The 16,324-nt window shown below is 43.7% G+C and overlaps 1 protein-coding gene across 4 annotated transcripts in view; it reads left to right on the top strand.

Annotated features, from left to right (window-relative positions):
* The window catches only part of CAPN9 (calpain 9), an 834,396-nt gene that overhangs the window by 296,794 nt on the left and 521,278 nt on the right, over nucleotides 1-16,324 (top strand). For all 4 annotated transcript variants that reach the window (XM_089654542.1, XM_089654541.1, XM_089654540.1 and 1 more), the window contains exon 7: nucleotides 10,622-10,707. In XM_089654542.1, the coding sequence (XP_089510668.1) occupies nucleotides 10,622-10,707 (86 nt within the window). The remainder of the gene's footprint in view (nucleotides 1-10,621; nucleotides 10,708-16,324) is intronic.

The following is a 16,324-nucleotide window of genomic DNA, read 5'->3' as shown; positions in this document are numbered from 1 at the left end:
AGTGCTGTTTCTTTTGCCATCTGGTAAGGGTATTCAGTCATTACACTATAGAAGCGTGCACTACTACCAGCACTTTGTTTTTTTGATTTGTTGGATCACCAGAGTGTTTCACTAGCACGTTTTTTCACGTCGAGCACTTGATTCACATATATGGTCACATTTGATGTGGAGTGACACTTATGTTGTATATGATTGTACATTATTGTTTTAAGGATAATACACTGTTTTAGTTTTTTTTTTTTGAGGATCACTTTGGAGTTTGGAGTCTTTTTGGGAAAGTGTCTGCAGAAAGGAGTTGGATTTGCATCTTTAGTGTGTGACTTTAATATTTTTGGACACTTGGTATTTTGGACACTGAGGTTATATTTATTTTTGGACACTGTGTTTATATTATTAATTTTTGAACACTGCGTTTATATTATATGTACTTGATTCAATTGATTTATACCTTGGTATTTTTGACACTGCCTTTATATTATTATATGTACTTGATTCAATTGATTTATACCTTTATACATAGTTTATTTAGTTTAGCACTTGTTTGCTTTGGCTATAGGGTGAGCATATTGAGGTATTATCATTTATTACACTTTCAAGGATGAAAGTAAGACTTATATGCTTTCAGGGGATAGGTTTATATGTTTGTTTTGAGATACTGCCTTGATTCATATTCTTGTTATGGTCACTGCTACCCAGATGTTCTTTTGTATGGACATTAGTAATACGCTCTGCATGGTTTGAGATTACCAGGTCCAGCAGATCATAATTCCTAGTTGGGACCTCTATAAACTGTACCATAAAATTGTCCTGTAGAAGGTTTATATATTTTTGCCCTTTAACTGTTCCTAAAGTTCCATTACTTCAGTCAATTTCTTGGTAGTTAAAATCACCCATTATTATCACTGTGCCAGCCCTTTCGATCTGTGCAAGGAGCTGAGTCTCCACCTGCTCATTAACACTGGGTGGCCTATAACAAACTCCGATTATCTTTGTAGTATGCACCCCCATGTGCAGTTCCACCCATAATGCTTCAGCCTCATCACACTCTCCATCAACTAGGCCCTCCTTCACACTTTCTCTGAGATCACTTCTCACAGAGACATACAGCACCATCTTTCCTTTTACCCTGTCTCTCCGAAAGAAAACATAGCCTGGAATATTAATGGCCTAGTCATGTGAAGAATGAAGCCAAGATTCAGCAATACCAATTAAATCATAGTTCTCTTCATACACCAAAGCTTCCAACTCACATATTTTGCTTGGCAGACTTCTGACATTGGTGAACAAACACTGACACCTTTTGCACACGTATTTTGCAGGTTTTTTATTTTCATCTAAATGGTACCAAATCCAATGTTTATTTGTAACATGGGAACCATCTTATCACCTGCCATACCCCTCCCCCCATATTTCCTCACTCCACCCATCTGATCTATCTGCCCCAATATAATATAATTCTCCCTCCACCCTCGATCCTAGTTTAAATACTCCTCCAGCCATCCCCAAAACCTCTCCCCCAACACAGCAGACCCCCTTCCATTTAGGTGCAGACCGAAAAGTCAGCCCAATGCTCTAGAAACCCAAATCCTTCCCTCTTACACCAAGTCTTCAGCCATGCAACTGTCTAGGCCAGGGGTCCTCAAACTTTTTAAACAGGGGGCCAGTTCACTGTCCCTCAGACCGTTGGAGGGCCGGACTATAGTTTAAAAAAAAAAAAAAATGAACAAATGCGGACACAGTACAGGAGATGACCAGAGACTGCGGACATACAAGGCGGCGGGAATACTGGGCCAGCCGCTCCATAAGACGCACAGACATTTCCCCCCAAGTGTGTCTTATGGAGCGAAATAGTGCCCCATCATTGGTGTCAGTGGGAAGAAACGTGCCCCATCATTGGTGTCAGTGGGAGGAATAGTGCCCCATCATTGGTGTCAGTGGGAGGAATAGTGCCCCATCATTAGTGTCAGTGGGGGGAGGAATAGTGCCCCATTGTTGGTGTCAGTGTGGGGGGGGGAATAGTGCCCCGTCATTGGTGTCAGTGGGGGAAGGGGATAGTGTCCCAACATTGGTGTCAGTGGGAGGAATAGCGTCCCATCATTGATGTCCGTGGGAGGAATAGTTTCCCATCATTGGTGTCAGTGGGAAGAATTGTGCCCCATCATTGGTGTCAGTGGGAGGAATAGTGCCCCATCATTGGTGTCAGTGGGAGGAATAGTGCCCCATCATTGGTGTCAATGGGAAGAAACGTGCCCCATCATTGGTGTCAGTGGGAAAAAACGTGCCCCATCATTGGTGTCAGTGGGAGGAATAGTGCCCCATCATTGGTGTCAGTGAGAGGAATAGTGTCCCATCATTGGTGTCAGTGGGAGGAATAGTGCCCCATCATTAGTGTCAGTGGGGGGTGGAATAGTGCCCCATCGTTGGTATCAGTGGGGGGAGGAATAGTGCCCCATTGTTGGTGTCAGTGGGGGTAGGAATAGTGCCCCATCGTTGGTGTCAGTGTGGGGGGGAATAGTGCCCCATCGTTGGTGTCAGTGGGAGGAATAGTGTCCCATCATTGGTGTCAGTGGGAGGAATAGTGTCCCATTATTGGTGTCAGTGGGAAGAATAGTGCCCCATCTTTGGTGTCAGTGGGAAGAATAGTATGTCATTGGTGTCAGTGGGGGGGAATAGTGCCCCGTCATTGGTGTCAGTGGGGGGGATAATGTCCCAACATTGGTGTCAGTGGGAGGAATAGTACCCCATCATTGGTGTCAGTGGGGGAAGGAATAGTGCCCCATCGTTGGTGTCAGTGGGGGGGGAGGAATAGTGCCCCATCGTTGGTGTCAGTGGGGGGGGAATAGTGCCCCATTGTTGGTGTCAGTGGGGGGGAGGAATAGTGCCCCATCGTTGGTGTCAGTGGGGGGAGGAATAGTGCCCTATCATTGGTGTCAGTGGGAGGAATAATGCCCCATCATTAGTATCAGTGACACCAATGATGGGGCACTATTCCTCCCACTGACACCAATGACACTTAATGGTGCTGCTGCAGCCAGCATACCTGGTTGCAGCAGCACCATCAGCACGGCACACTTACCTGTCAGCTGTCCTTCTTCACTCCGTCCTCTCCCTCACTCGATGTTCGCGGGGCCGCTCGGCTCCGCCTCCTCACAGGTGATTGGCCGCATGTGTGCCTTTCCTGAGCTACAGTTCTGGCGCCCAATCACCAGTGAGGAGGCGGAGCCGAGCGGCAGGAGTGAGGGAGTGGCCGGAGTGAATGAAGGAGCAGCGCTTCCTGGACTGGATCGTCGTGGGACTGGTGAGGTGGGCCAGGTAAGGTACAGCAGCTCCCTGCCCACCCCTGTACTTAGTGTCTTTTCCTCGCGGAAAATACACCCCTGCCAGCGGGCCGGATAAATGGCCTCGGCAGGCCGTATGTGGCCTGCGGGCCGTAGTTTGAGGACCCCTGGTCTAGGCCTTCCTGTACTACCCTCACCACCCTTCCCAGATGGTCTGCCCTCCCGGCTGTTAGGGATAGCAGTGACATTCAGGGCTGCCACCCCTGAGCTTGCTACCCCCACATCTTCACCCAACTTGAAGGGCTGGCCTTGCTATTCTGTGAGCCCCTACCACTCTGTCTCATTACAGTAACCCATCTTCCTACCTGATAATCCTGGCTAGCCCCTCCACCCTCCATGAGGTCATGAGCCTATACTGTATATCTGATGTGTGAACATTATAACTTTTAAAAGATACTGTATGCTGTTTAATTTTTATAACTTTATATAAATTAAATTGTACCTTTAATTTAATTGACAAGCATGGAAAAAGCTGTAAAAGACAAAAAAAGACTGTGTTTGTTAGGTTAGCCAGACATTTTGCTGATTTTTTGGGGATTATCTGCTATCCATGAATCAGCTCAGTCCAAACTGGATCTTAATCTGTACACATCAATATATTCAGAATCAACATTTTACTACCAATGTGTTTCTTGTACACTTTCTTAATCCCTTCCCACCAATCATTTGTATATAAATGACTCCAGGTTGAAACCCCAAGCTGGAGGTACATTTACAAACATCCTTCCCATTAAGAGTCACAAGCTGACACTTGCAGCTTGAGTCCCCACTGATGACCAGGAACCAGTCAGTGTGGTTGCCAGTCATGTGATCACATGCAGACTGCTGAAAAACATGAAAGCCTTCAGTCTACAGATGAACATTGCCACCTTAAGGCTGCATTTTTTGGCCAGTTGCACATGGATATAATAATTTACTGTGGTATCTCCATACTCAGGAAGAAGAGCAGAATGTATCTATTCAAGATCTTTACAGAACATTGTACTCAGGATCTTTCTGTCAACAAGATCCTGAGTAAAATATTCTGTAAAGACCTTGCGTATACATGTGAATAGGAACATTCTGCTGCTCTTCCTGAGTGTGGGGATACCAGGTGTGAGACTTTTTCACACTCTACCTGGTTAGGTAACACCTAAAAAGAAACAGAAAAAGAAACACCTTCAGGCATTCTAAGAGCATGAATAACACATCTAGTTTGAGGACTCCCTATCACCTTTTTGGACACTGACTGGTGTGGTGCTGATCTTAGACACTGTAACTGATTGCACCATTAGGGCTCATTCATACCCCCTTTAGGCTACTTTGCTTCGCAGCTGTGGTAGGAATTGTACTCCCTGTTGTCTTTGGCTGGCGTAATGTTCGCCAATCGCAACCTATTCAATAGGGGCACTTGTGTGGAGTCCAAGGGGTTAAAGCAGGTGGTGAGGAGGTGCTGTATCACCTCCTTATTGTCAGCTTTAATCCCTTGGACCCCTGTCAAATGCTCTCTGAAGAGTGATTCAAACACAAATTGCTCTTCGGACAGCATCTGAGAACTAGGCCTTAAGGTGACACTGGAACTGATGTGGTGGTGATCAGAGATAATGGCTGGTTGCACTGACATACATTGATATCAGCACAGCTAGCCATTGTACATGATCACTGCCACAGCAGTGCAGTGTCACCATAGTGACACTCCACTTGCTCTGGTGACAGTACTTCTTTGTCTATTGATCAGAGACGGTTGCTGCTCAGGGGGCAGATTTTTTTTTTTTGCTGAGCACTGTAATGAACACAGCAGTCTTTGTTAATTCGTTATTTTGGGAGATTACTTATGCACTTTGAGTCATCTTCGTTAATTCAACCCACAGAAAGAAATGGAATGAGCTGATTGGATAATATTGACTGGAGTCAGAAAGTAATGAATGGAATTAAATTAATTTTGGATTAATTTGTTATGTTATGATTTGGAGATTCTGATGGATCCTCCTCCATCCAACCCAAACACAATAAGTAGGAATCATCATCTTATTTCACTTTAATACCTTACTGCATTTATTGCAATAGGTTTCCATTTCATATGTAGTGCAATAATTAAAAATGTTAATGGAAAATAAAAACAAAAGGGATCCAAATACATTTGCATAATTCATTATGTTGTTACATTATTTTGGATGCTTTAAACATTAACAAATGGCCCAGACTATCACATCATGTCATCTGAATGAAACAAATAAATACAAATACATTTGTTCTTTTGCTATAATTAAGTGTTATTGCATGGCAAGACCACTTACTGTTATCTCACATATATATTCTTATTATTATAGCCAAATTTACCACCCTAACTCCTCCCACAGTTTTTATACTACATAGACAGTAATATACCGAAGTGTGCGGATTGTTCCCGATTGGTGTGCTATTACTTTGTGGAACGTTTCGCCGAATGGTTCACGAAATATTGGCGTTTTTGTGATGAAATTGGTCCCATAGCAATGAATGGCGGAATGTTCAAAACTAGAGTGTGAGCTGAAAAATCAGGACATGATTTCTAAACTGCCATCACTCCCTCATTTTCAAGCCCATCTACACTTATATCAAAACGTTCAGCTATCCCTGCTGCCACTAAAAATGTCCACGGCTAAGCCATAGTCCTGATAGTTTTCACAATATGACCATTTGTTTGCAACTCACGCCGCCCATTGACATTCATTGAAACTCCACTCTAGCCACCTCAAATTTGAAGGGCAATTTCTAAACTGCGACTGTGCCTTCATTGTTAATATTTCAGAGACATACTATGCATCAAAATGTAGGTCTGGGTCTTGTGATTCTCACAAAGCTCTTCAGCGTAGGATATATAACTTTTAAACTACAACCGTTTGAAGATTGCAACCGCCAGTGAAGTGAGCAAGCTGGAGCAGTTTGTTTTTAACCACTCTTCTCTGCCCTTGCTGTAGAGTGAGTTGCCATAGGAACTCAGGTGTGTGAGCAGGCAGCAGAGTGACAAAAGCTAGAGGGTGAGCTGAAAAATCAGGACATGATTTCTAAACTGCCACCACTCTCTCATTTTCAAGCCCACCTACACAAATCTTATATCAAAATGTTTAGCTATCCCTGCTGCCACTAAAAATGTCCACGGCTAAGCCATAGTCCTGATAGTTTTCACAATATGACCATTTGTTTGCAACTCACGCCACCCATTGACATTCATTGAAACTGCACTCTAGCCACCTCAAACTACTGGTGGAGGCAAGAACACTTCACACAATTTCCCCAGAAATTGTAGCTTTTCTAGTTTCTTTTAGATTTGTTGAAATTCATTACTATTGTGATTTGGAGATTTGAATACATTGATTTCAATTCATAACTAAAAGAACTGCACATGTCTATTACTAACTTTGATCTGTCGAAAAGATCCCCATGGACACTATCTGGCCTTACAGTTATACAAGTGCCTAACAACAGCTTATTCTAACAAACTATCCTATATATTAAAATGTGAGGAAGAGATAGTGAATTCTCTGTGCATGGAAGAAGAAAGTTATAATCGGACTCAAACCTCCAAGAATTCCACTAATTTTATATGTACTGATGGTATTATTATTATTATACAGGATTTATATAGCGCCAACAGTTTGCGCAGCTCTTTACAATATAAGGGAGACAGTACAATACAATACATTTCAGTACAGAAGGAATGTGAGGGCCCTGCTCGTGGAGCTTACAATCTAAAGGAAGGGGGAGGTGATACAAAAGGTGATAGCTGTGGGGGATGATCTGGTGGAGTTGATTCAAGTACAGTTCTTAGGTGAAGGGGGGGGTAGGCTTCCCTAAAGAAGTGAGAATTGTCAAGTAATTCTCAACCTATAGCCTATCATGACAACAAGGATGGGAAGACCAAGGCAAAAAGTACTGTATGTGATGGACCTACCCTAAAACATGAAGTCTGAGGATAGGGTTAGATCTATACTACACCAAAACCTACATGGGAAGAATTATTCTGTAAACCCATTAGTGTTTTAATCAAACCTGAAACTTGTTTCCTTTGTTTTTGTGGCCACCAAACAAACATATGAAGAGCTACACGGATTAAAGCGGAGTTCCCCTCACACTTCAAAAAATAAGTCAGCAGCTACAAAAACTGTAGCTGCTGACTTTTTAAAAACAGCCACTCACCTGTCCCATGATCCAGCAGTGTCCTCCCCGCAGCCCGTTTCACCAGCCATCTGGTGTTCCAGGTGCCGGCATCTTCAGTGTGGGCACCTGACTGTGATAGCTTGCAGCTTCACAGCCAGGTGCCCACTGCGCATGCGAGAGTAGCGCTGCGCTACCTGAATGGCCCCGTAGTCTCCTGGGACCTGTCACATGTCCCAGAAGACTACAGGGAGGGAGAGTAAGAGGACAACTTCCTCTTTTGATCGTCTAGGTCAGGGGACCTCAAACTGCGGCCCGTGGGCCACATGCAGCCGCCGAGGCCATTTATCAGGCCCGCCGTCAGGGACAGGACAGGAAGGGACACTAAGTACAGGGGCGGGCAGGGGGCTGCTGTACCTTACCTGGCTCCGGTACCAGTCCCACGACGATCCAGTCCAGGAAGTGCTGCTCCTTCATTCACTCCGGCCACTCCCTCACTCCTGCCGCTCAGCTCCGCCTCCTCACAGGTGATTGGGCGCCAGAACTGTAGCTCAGGAAAGGCACACAGGCAGCCAATCACCTGCGAGGAGGCGGAGCCGAGCGGCCCTGCGAACATCGAGTGAGGGAGAGGGCCGGAGTGAAGGACAGCTGACAGGTAAGTGTGCCGTGCTGATGGTGCTGCTGCAACCAGGTATGCTGGCTGCAGTAGCACCTAGGCTGGAGCAGGGGTCAGCAAGTTACGTGTCATTGGTGTCAGTGGGAGGAATAGTGCCCCATCATTGGTGTCACTGATACTAATGATGGGGCATTATTCCTCCCACTGACACCAATGATGGGGCACTATTCCTCCACTGACACCAATGATGGGGCACTATTCCTCCACTGACACCAACGATGGGGCACTATTCCCCCCCCCACTGACACCAACTATGGGGCACTATTCCTCCCCCCGCTGACACCAATGATGGGGCACTATTCCACCCTCCACTGACACCAACAATGGGGCACTATTCCACCCTCCACTGACACCAACGATGGGGCACTATTCCACCCCCCACTGACACCAACGATGGGGCACTATTCCTCCCCCCACTGACACCAACGATGGGGCACTATTCCACCCTCCACTGACACCAACGATGGGGCACTATTCCACCCTCCACTGACACCAACGATGGGGCACTATTCCACCCCCCACTGACACCAACGATGGGGCACTATTCCTCCCCCCACTGACACCAACGATGGGGCACTATTCCACCCCCCACTGACACCAACGATGGGGCACTATTCCACCCCCCACTGACACCAATGATGGGCCACTATTCCCCCTCCCCAACACTGACACCAATGATGGGGCACTATTCCTCCCCCCACTGACACCAGTAATGGGGCACTATTCCTCCTCCCACTGACACTAATGATGGGGCACTATTCCTCGAACTGACACCAATGATAGGGTACTATTCCTCCCACTGACACCAATGATGGGGCACGATTCTTCCCACTGACACCAATGATGGGGCACTATTCCTCCCACTGACACCAATGATGGGGCAGTTTCTTCCCACTGACACCAATGATGGGGCACGATTCTTCCCACTGACACCAATGATGGGGCACTATTCCTCCCACTGACACCAATGATGGGGCAGTTTCTTCCCACTGACACCAATGATGGGGCACTATTACTCCAACTGACACCAATGATGGGACACTATTCCTCCCACTGATACCAATGATGGGGCACTATTCCTCCCACTGATACCAATGATGGGGCACTATTCCTCCCACTGACACCAATGGTGGGGCACTATTCCTCCCACTGATACCAATGATGGGGCACTATTCCTCCCACTGACACCAATGATGGGGCACTATTCCTCTCGCTGATACCAATGATGGGGCACTATTCCTCCCACTGATACCAATGATGGGGCACTATTCCTCCCACTGATCCCAATGATGGGGCACTATTCCGCCCACTGACACCAATGATGGGGCACTATTTCGCTCCATAAGACACACTTGGGGGGAAATGTCTGTGCGTCTTATGGAGCGGCCGGCCCAGTATTCCCTCCGCCGTTGTATATCTGCAGTCTCTGGTCATCTCCTGTACTGTGTCCGCATTTGTTCATAGTTTTTTTTAAAACTATAGTCCGGCCCTCCAACGGTCTGAGGGACAGTGAATTGGCCCCCTGTTTAAAAGTTTGAGGACCCCTGGTCTAGATGATCGCAGCGGAAGTGGGAGCGGGTACCTGTCAATTTCCGCTCCCCAAAGGTGCCAATCTTTAATGGGGAGCTGGGGACCAGTCTTTAATGCAGAACTTCCCCTTTTGGGGGGAGCTCCGCTTTAAGCAGCATCATGATTATCAGATGACAACTATTCTTCAGGACTTATATGATAGATTCCTAAAGGTTTGGTCACCCTGGATATAGTGGATGGAAGAGACCCACCTCTAGCCTTGTAATGCCGCACCGGGCTTCCCGTGCTTCTTTTCTTCCAACCCATAGCTATAATGTATGATCCTTTACAATGAGCATGTTAATTGTATTTATGGCTCCACTATGTTGTAATTATTCTGCAAATATTGATAAAATAAAATTCTTGTAATAGAAAGGTTTAAACCCTTTTGCTGCCAAGGACGTAAGGCCTATATCGGAACAAATCTGCCTGCAGCTGGCTGGCTACGTCCTCTACATTCCCTTCTGTTATAAGCTCATGGTCACTTCACCCAACCCGAAACTACAGCTATAGAGGTGATGGAGAAGGCAGGCTGCTTTGACAGTCATGCTTGTCTCCAGTTCCCAGCACTTATCAGAGGCAAGGGAAAATGGCAACGGAAATGGGGATGGAATGGAGGCTCTGCTTCCTCTGCAATCCTATTGCTGGTGTTTGCCTCTGACAAATGCTAGAAGCCAGATAAAAGTACTACTGTGTAAGTCTACTCCTTAGTCTCCTGTGGCCAGGAAGTGCCAAGTATGTCAAGCGAGGTGGGGACAGCGCACCTGGAAGGATGTGACAAAGTTCAGGAAGGATGTGACAAAGTTCACATCCCATGGAGAAGTGATTGGTGTGGAGAAATCTAAAAGTGTTACTTCTGCTTTAAAAGTATGTAAAATATATATACCAGGTGGACATTTAAAAAATGCATTCTTTTCTGTAGGTAAATTACAGAGGACAAAAAGTGCAACTTATTCGAGTTAGGAACCCTTGGGGACAAGTAGAATGGAATGGAGCATGGAGTGACAAGTAAGTGTTATAGTGATGGATGACATTTGCTGAATAAAACACAGATTATATAACACTACTAGCTTTTTACAAATGCTGCTAGAGTTGGCGGTTAGTAGTGGCCACTATGGCTACTTATAGGGTCAACCATGTACAATCCTTATAATATAAAGAATGTTGTTATGTTAACCACTTGCCCTCCAGAAGATTTACCCCCCTTCCTGACCAGGTCATTTTTTGCTATTCAGCACTGTGCTATTTCAACTGGTAATTGTGTGGTCATGCAATCCTGTACCCAAAATAAATTTATGTCCTTTTTTTCCCACAAATAGAGCATTATTTTGGTGGTATTTGATCACCACTGGGGTTTTTATTTTTTGTGATATAAACAAAAAAGGACTGAAAATTTTGAAAAAAAGATATTTTCTACTTTCTGTTATATATATATACAGTTGCAAGAAAAAGTATGTGAACCCCTTGGGATTACGTGGAGTTTTTCATGAATTGGGCATAAAATGTGCTCTGAACGTCATCTAAGTCACAACAATAGAAGAACACAGTCTGCTGAACATAATACTACACAAACATTAGATGTTGCCATGGCTTAATTGCACATAACATTTAAACATTCAAATCTTTGATTATTTTTCTTATTCCTTCTAGTGCTGGGTTGTATGTGGTTACTAAATGTACACGGTTGTTTGTTTTTTTCTCTTTTTACTGAAGTAGATTTTCCTTTCAGGTTCTCAAGGCTGTGTTTATGCTGTTGTTGATAGTTTTGTGCTTGTAACCTTTCTTATGGAAGGAGTCTGCTAGTGTCCCAAGATGTTTATCTCTGTCTCTTGGGTCAGAACATATTCGGTGGTATCTATGGGGTATCTAATGGCCTGACTGTGTATGATGGCACGTTTTGTGTGTTGGGGGTGGAAGCTAGAACTGTGGAGGTAGTTGCATCTGTCAGTGGGTTTCCTGTATATTGAGGTGTGAAGCGTATCATCCCTGATGTGTACTGTGGTGTTTAGGTACTTAAAAAAGGCGGGACTACCGAAAATAAGTGAGGAACAATTAAAATCTCTTGAAATAGAAATAACGCAGGAAGAAATAGAAATAGCATTTAAAAGTACAACAGCGGGGAAAAGTCCAGGACCAGATGGATATACTGTGAGGTATTATAAACAATATAAAGAACTATTAGTACCTAAATTGAGAATATATATGAATGCATTGGGTGGAGAAATGGAAATGAGGAAGGAATCCCTAAAAGCACATGTAGTTCTCATACATTAAGAAGGTAAAGATGATACTGTTCAAACTATAGACCGATTTCCTTATTAAACACAGACACTAAACTTTATGCAAAAGTTCTGGCAAATAGGTTAAAAGACCATATGCCGGAATGGATACACATGGATCAGGTGGGTTTTGTCCCAGGGAGAGAGGGGAGAGACAATGGATTGAGATCTTTGTTTCTCATACAAAAAAGTAGGAAAGAAAAAACCCCCGTGGTGGTACTCACGATTGACGCCGAAAAGGCTTTCGATAGAGTAGATTGGGGATATATGATGGATACACTGGAAGTATTGGGGATGGGTCCTAGAATGAGAGAATGGATAAGGAAATTATATAGTCAACCTTCTGCAGTAATCATGGTCAACGGGGAATTATCAGAGTATTTTGGGATGTAAAACGGAACAAGACAGGGTTGTCCTCTGTCTACACTTTTATATGTTTTGTCATTAGAATCTACAATCTACAATAAGGAATAATATAGATGTAAAGGGAATCTGGATAGGAGACACAGAGCAGAAGGTGGCAGCTTATGCAGATGATATGCTGTTCTATGTGGGAAACCCAAGGATAACACTGCCAAATTTAATGAGAGCACTGAAAGAGTATGGGGAGATATCAAATTTAAAAATCAATCCAACAAAAACAGAGATTTTGAATATAAATCTTCCAAATAGCGAGAAAAATAGTGTCAGACACCGCCTGGCAGTACCTCTAGCACTCCAAAGAACAGGATTCCCCAGAGCGCGGAATCTAAGCCCCAGTCTGCTGTTCACCAGGGCCCCTGATGGTGGGGATGGACTTGGAGCAGACTGAGACCAGGTCACGGCCCCTGAGTACACCCACATGTGGTAGAGGGATCCGCCAGAAGTGTGTACAGGTGGAGAGCCTGACGTGAAGAGGCGGATGGGCCTGGGCAGTGGTGACCGGATCCGTGCAGGGTGGATGGATAGCAGGGCAATAAGCGTGGTCAGACAGGCCGGTTCGGTAACAGTGGGATCAGCGTGGTACAAGGCAGCAGACAAAGAATAGTCAAGTCACTCGCTGGGTTCGGTAACAGGAGTTCAGATCAGTAGAATTGTCCAGAAGAGTAGTCAAACGAGCCAGGGGTCAGAGCAGAAGAAGTCAGCAAAGTCAGGATCCAGCAGGGTCAGCAACGAATCAATCAGCAGGAAACACACTAGCAGGAACAGGGTAAGAAGACCATACGGCAACTTGTGTCTGTGCAGGGCTGGTTTAAATAGCCCGCCCAGCACTGACAGGCACGCCTGGATCCTAGTGCCTGCCCAGCGCCGTCATAGGTGACAGGCGCGCCTGGGTCTTAGTGCCCGCCTACCTGCATGTCTTGTCAGACACCTACGCATGTGCAGACTCATGCGTCGCGGTGATCCCTGACAAATAGATTACAGAAGGAATTTCCCTTCGTTTGGCAAGAAAAAGAACTAAAATATCTCCTGTCGTGGATAGGTCGTATAAATTTGATAAAAAAGGTGATTGTTTAAAAAATTCTATATAAATTCCAAATTATACCAATTAAACTACCAGAAGTATATTTTAGAACAATTAAAAAAAATTTAAGATTTATTTGGAGGAATAAAAAACCGAGAATAAGCTACGAAATTTTAGGTAGAAATAAAGAGAAAGGTGGACTGGGAGTACCAGACTTGAAAAGATATCCTAGTTCGGTAATAATGGTGAGAATTTTTGACTGAACACATAATGCAAATGGGAAAAGCTGGGTTAAAATAGAAAATACACTAAGTAGTACCAACTTAAGTAGAATCATATGGTTACCTCCACAATACAGAGGATTAGCGGACAGCACAAGTTTGTTCACATTAAATGTTTTAAGAGTGTGGGATATTTTACACAAACAGATGGGATGGGAAATTAATTCTTTATTGATGCCCTTCGGGTCCACAGAGTTTATCCCCCCAGGTAAAGAAGGAATCACAGGGAAGTGGATAAAGAAGGAAGATGCATAATTAAGGGAAATAGAATCACTTAAGGAATTGGAAAAAAAGGGAGAAGTTTTCACGAAAATGGATGAGTGGCGTTATTTTCAATTGAAACACTTTATAGGTAAGCTTCCAAAGCCTTTAAGAATAAGATAGGAATGGAACCTTTTCGACCATTGGTTAGATACACGGGGAGATGGGAAACACGGAACCTCTAAAATATATAAGATTCTCACTGAAAGAAACACTGTCATAAGGCCTCCATTTATAGAAAAATGGGAAAGGGATATAGGAATAATATTGGATACTGAGGAAAATATATAGAATAATTCATGGAAATGTAAATATGCAGGAGGTAGAAATGAATTATAAGTGTTTGGCAAGATGGTATATCACACTGTGTGTTGCACATAGATTAAGTGGAGATTGAACGGAACCGGACCCAGCCTGCACTTGGGTATTTCCGTTAGCCTCCCGCTTCCCTGCCCGAACACAGATCCACAGACACCACCGCTGGCCATACAAGACGAGACAGCACCAGGCTTGTATGAAAAACAGGAAAGGGACTGCTTTATTTTAACATAGGTACAAGATATATACACAGGGCGGGGAAATACACACCCAGACAGGAAACACATCAGCAGGCCGTCCCATCAGGGGGAAGGGCTGCCGGAAATGTTACATCCCATAATAGTTTGCTCCCAAGCAAGGCACACAATAGAACAATGGGATGCACCACATGGCAGTGAACAATGACCAACCCCCACACCAATACACAAACATTACATCCCATAATAGTTTTCTAGAACAATGGGATGCAGCCACATGGCAGAGAACAATGAACAACCCCCACACCAATATTAGAACATTTCACCCTGTACTTACACATAATGGGAATATGGGAAGCTGAGACAGGGGTCTCCCCACCTTTCCAAAGGGGGCTGTGTTCCATGGGCAACCCACCCAAAGTGACTCCCGTCACAGAGATAATTCACCTTTATGTTGGCGTGGATGTGGAGGTAGAGGCACAATGTATCATATATGGTGGGAGTGTCATAAAATCCAAGAGTATTGCGAGAAAATAGTAAGTTTGATTCAAAAAATTTCAGCGGTTGATGTATTAAAAGACCCAGATACTTGCTTTTTCATAGCACCAAACTTTCAGTCAAAAAATATAAAAAATCTGGTGTATTGTATTAATTAAACACAGCAAAAGGATTGATACCCAAGTTCTGGAGGAGACAGGAGGTGCCAAAAATAAGACTGGGCGGACAGGGTGGATCAAATATGTAGATTGGAGGAACTTTACCATAGCAATGAAGATAAGATGGAGAGTCACCATATAAAATGGAACAAATGGGATAAATTTAAAAAGTCAAAGTTAAATCTAGAGTTTATGGGGGACTAACTAAAATTTTTTTTAAAAAAAAAGAAAAAGAACTCTTTTAAATTTAGAAAAAAGAAAAAAAAAAAAGAAAAAAAAACATCCAAAATTACTGCTAAATCTAAAAGGTAAAACTGTATTGATATAATAAAGTTCTGTGTGTAAATGAGGTCTTGGGGCTCATTCATATAGGTGTTGTGGCCTGTGCAGTGTGAGTCAGTGTTTTTCTTTTTCTTTTTAAAAAAAGAAAAAGAATTCTTTTAAATTTAGAAAAAAGAAAAAAAAAAAGAAAAAAAAACATCCAAAATTACTGCTAAATCTAAAAGGTAAAACTGTATTGATATAATAAAGTTCTGTGTGTAAATGAGGTCTTGGGGCTCATTCATATAGGTGTTGTGGCCTGTACAGTGTGAGTCAGTGTTTTATTTTAAATGAGGCTGGAGCTGTGTGTATGCAGCCTATGTTATGCTATGGGGACGCAGCAGCTGTACGAACACAGCCAAAGGTCCTAATTTGAGGTGTATGGCCTCCAAAACATTGACAGTGTGTATTCAGGGCCACTTGCCCACACCTGCACACTTATCAAATTAGGACCTGCGGCTGCGTTTGTACAGCCTTTGCATCCTCAGAGTAACAGGCAGGTCCTGCAACCCGCTCATTAACACTGTATAGGCCAGAGAACCTGTGTGAATGATCTCTTATTTTGTTAAAAAAAAATAAAATTTTTGAAAAATTATATTTTTTACAATTTTAAAAATTATTTTTTACAGTTTATTTTTCAGTTTTCTTTTTTAAATTTTTTCACTACTGTTGGGGGGAAGCTTGGATGAGATATCAGGGGTCTAAACAGACCGAGAAAGGAATTGAGGAAATCGTTTCTTCAAGTCCTTCTCTGCAGCCTCAGCTGCACTGAATATGAATGAACAGCAAACAGAGGCTTTTGTTCAATCATAAACTGAAGCATAGTAAACACAATTTACTATGCTTGAGTTATGATTAGAAGCAGGTG

The sequence above is a fragment of the Staurois parvus genome, unplaced genomic scaffold (genome assembly GCF_062004578.1).
Source record: "Staurois parvus isolate SC_StPar_1 unplaced genomic scaffold, SC_StPar_1.0 ptg000774l, whole genome shotgun sequence".
NCBI lineage: Eukaryota > Metazoa > Chordata > Amphibia > Anura > Ranidae > Staurois > Staurois parvus.
The sequence above is the reverse complement of the archived record's forward strand: the minus strand, read 5'-3'. Positions and strand labels throughout refer to the sequence as shown.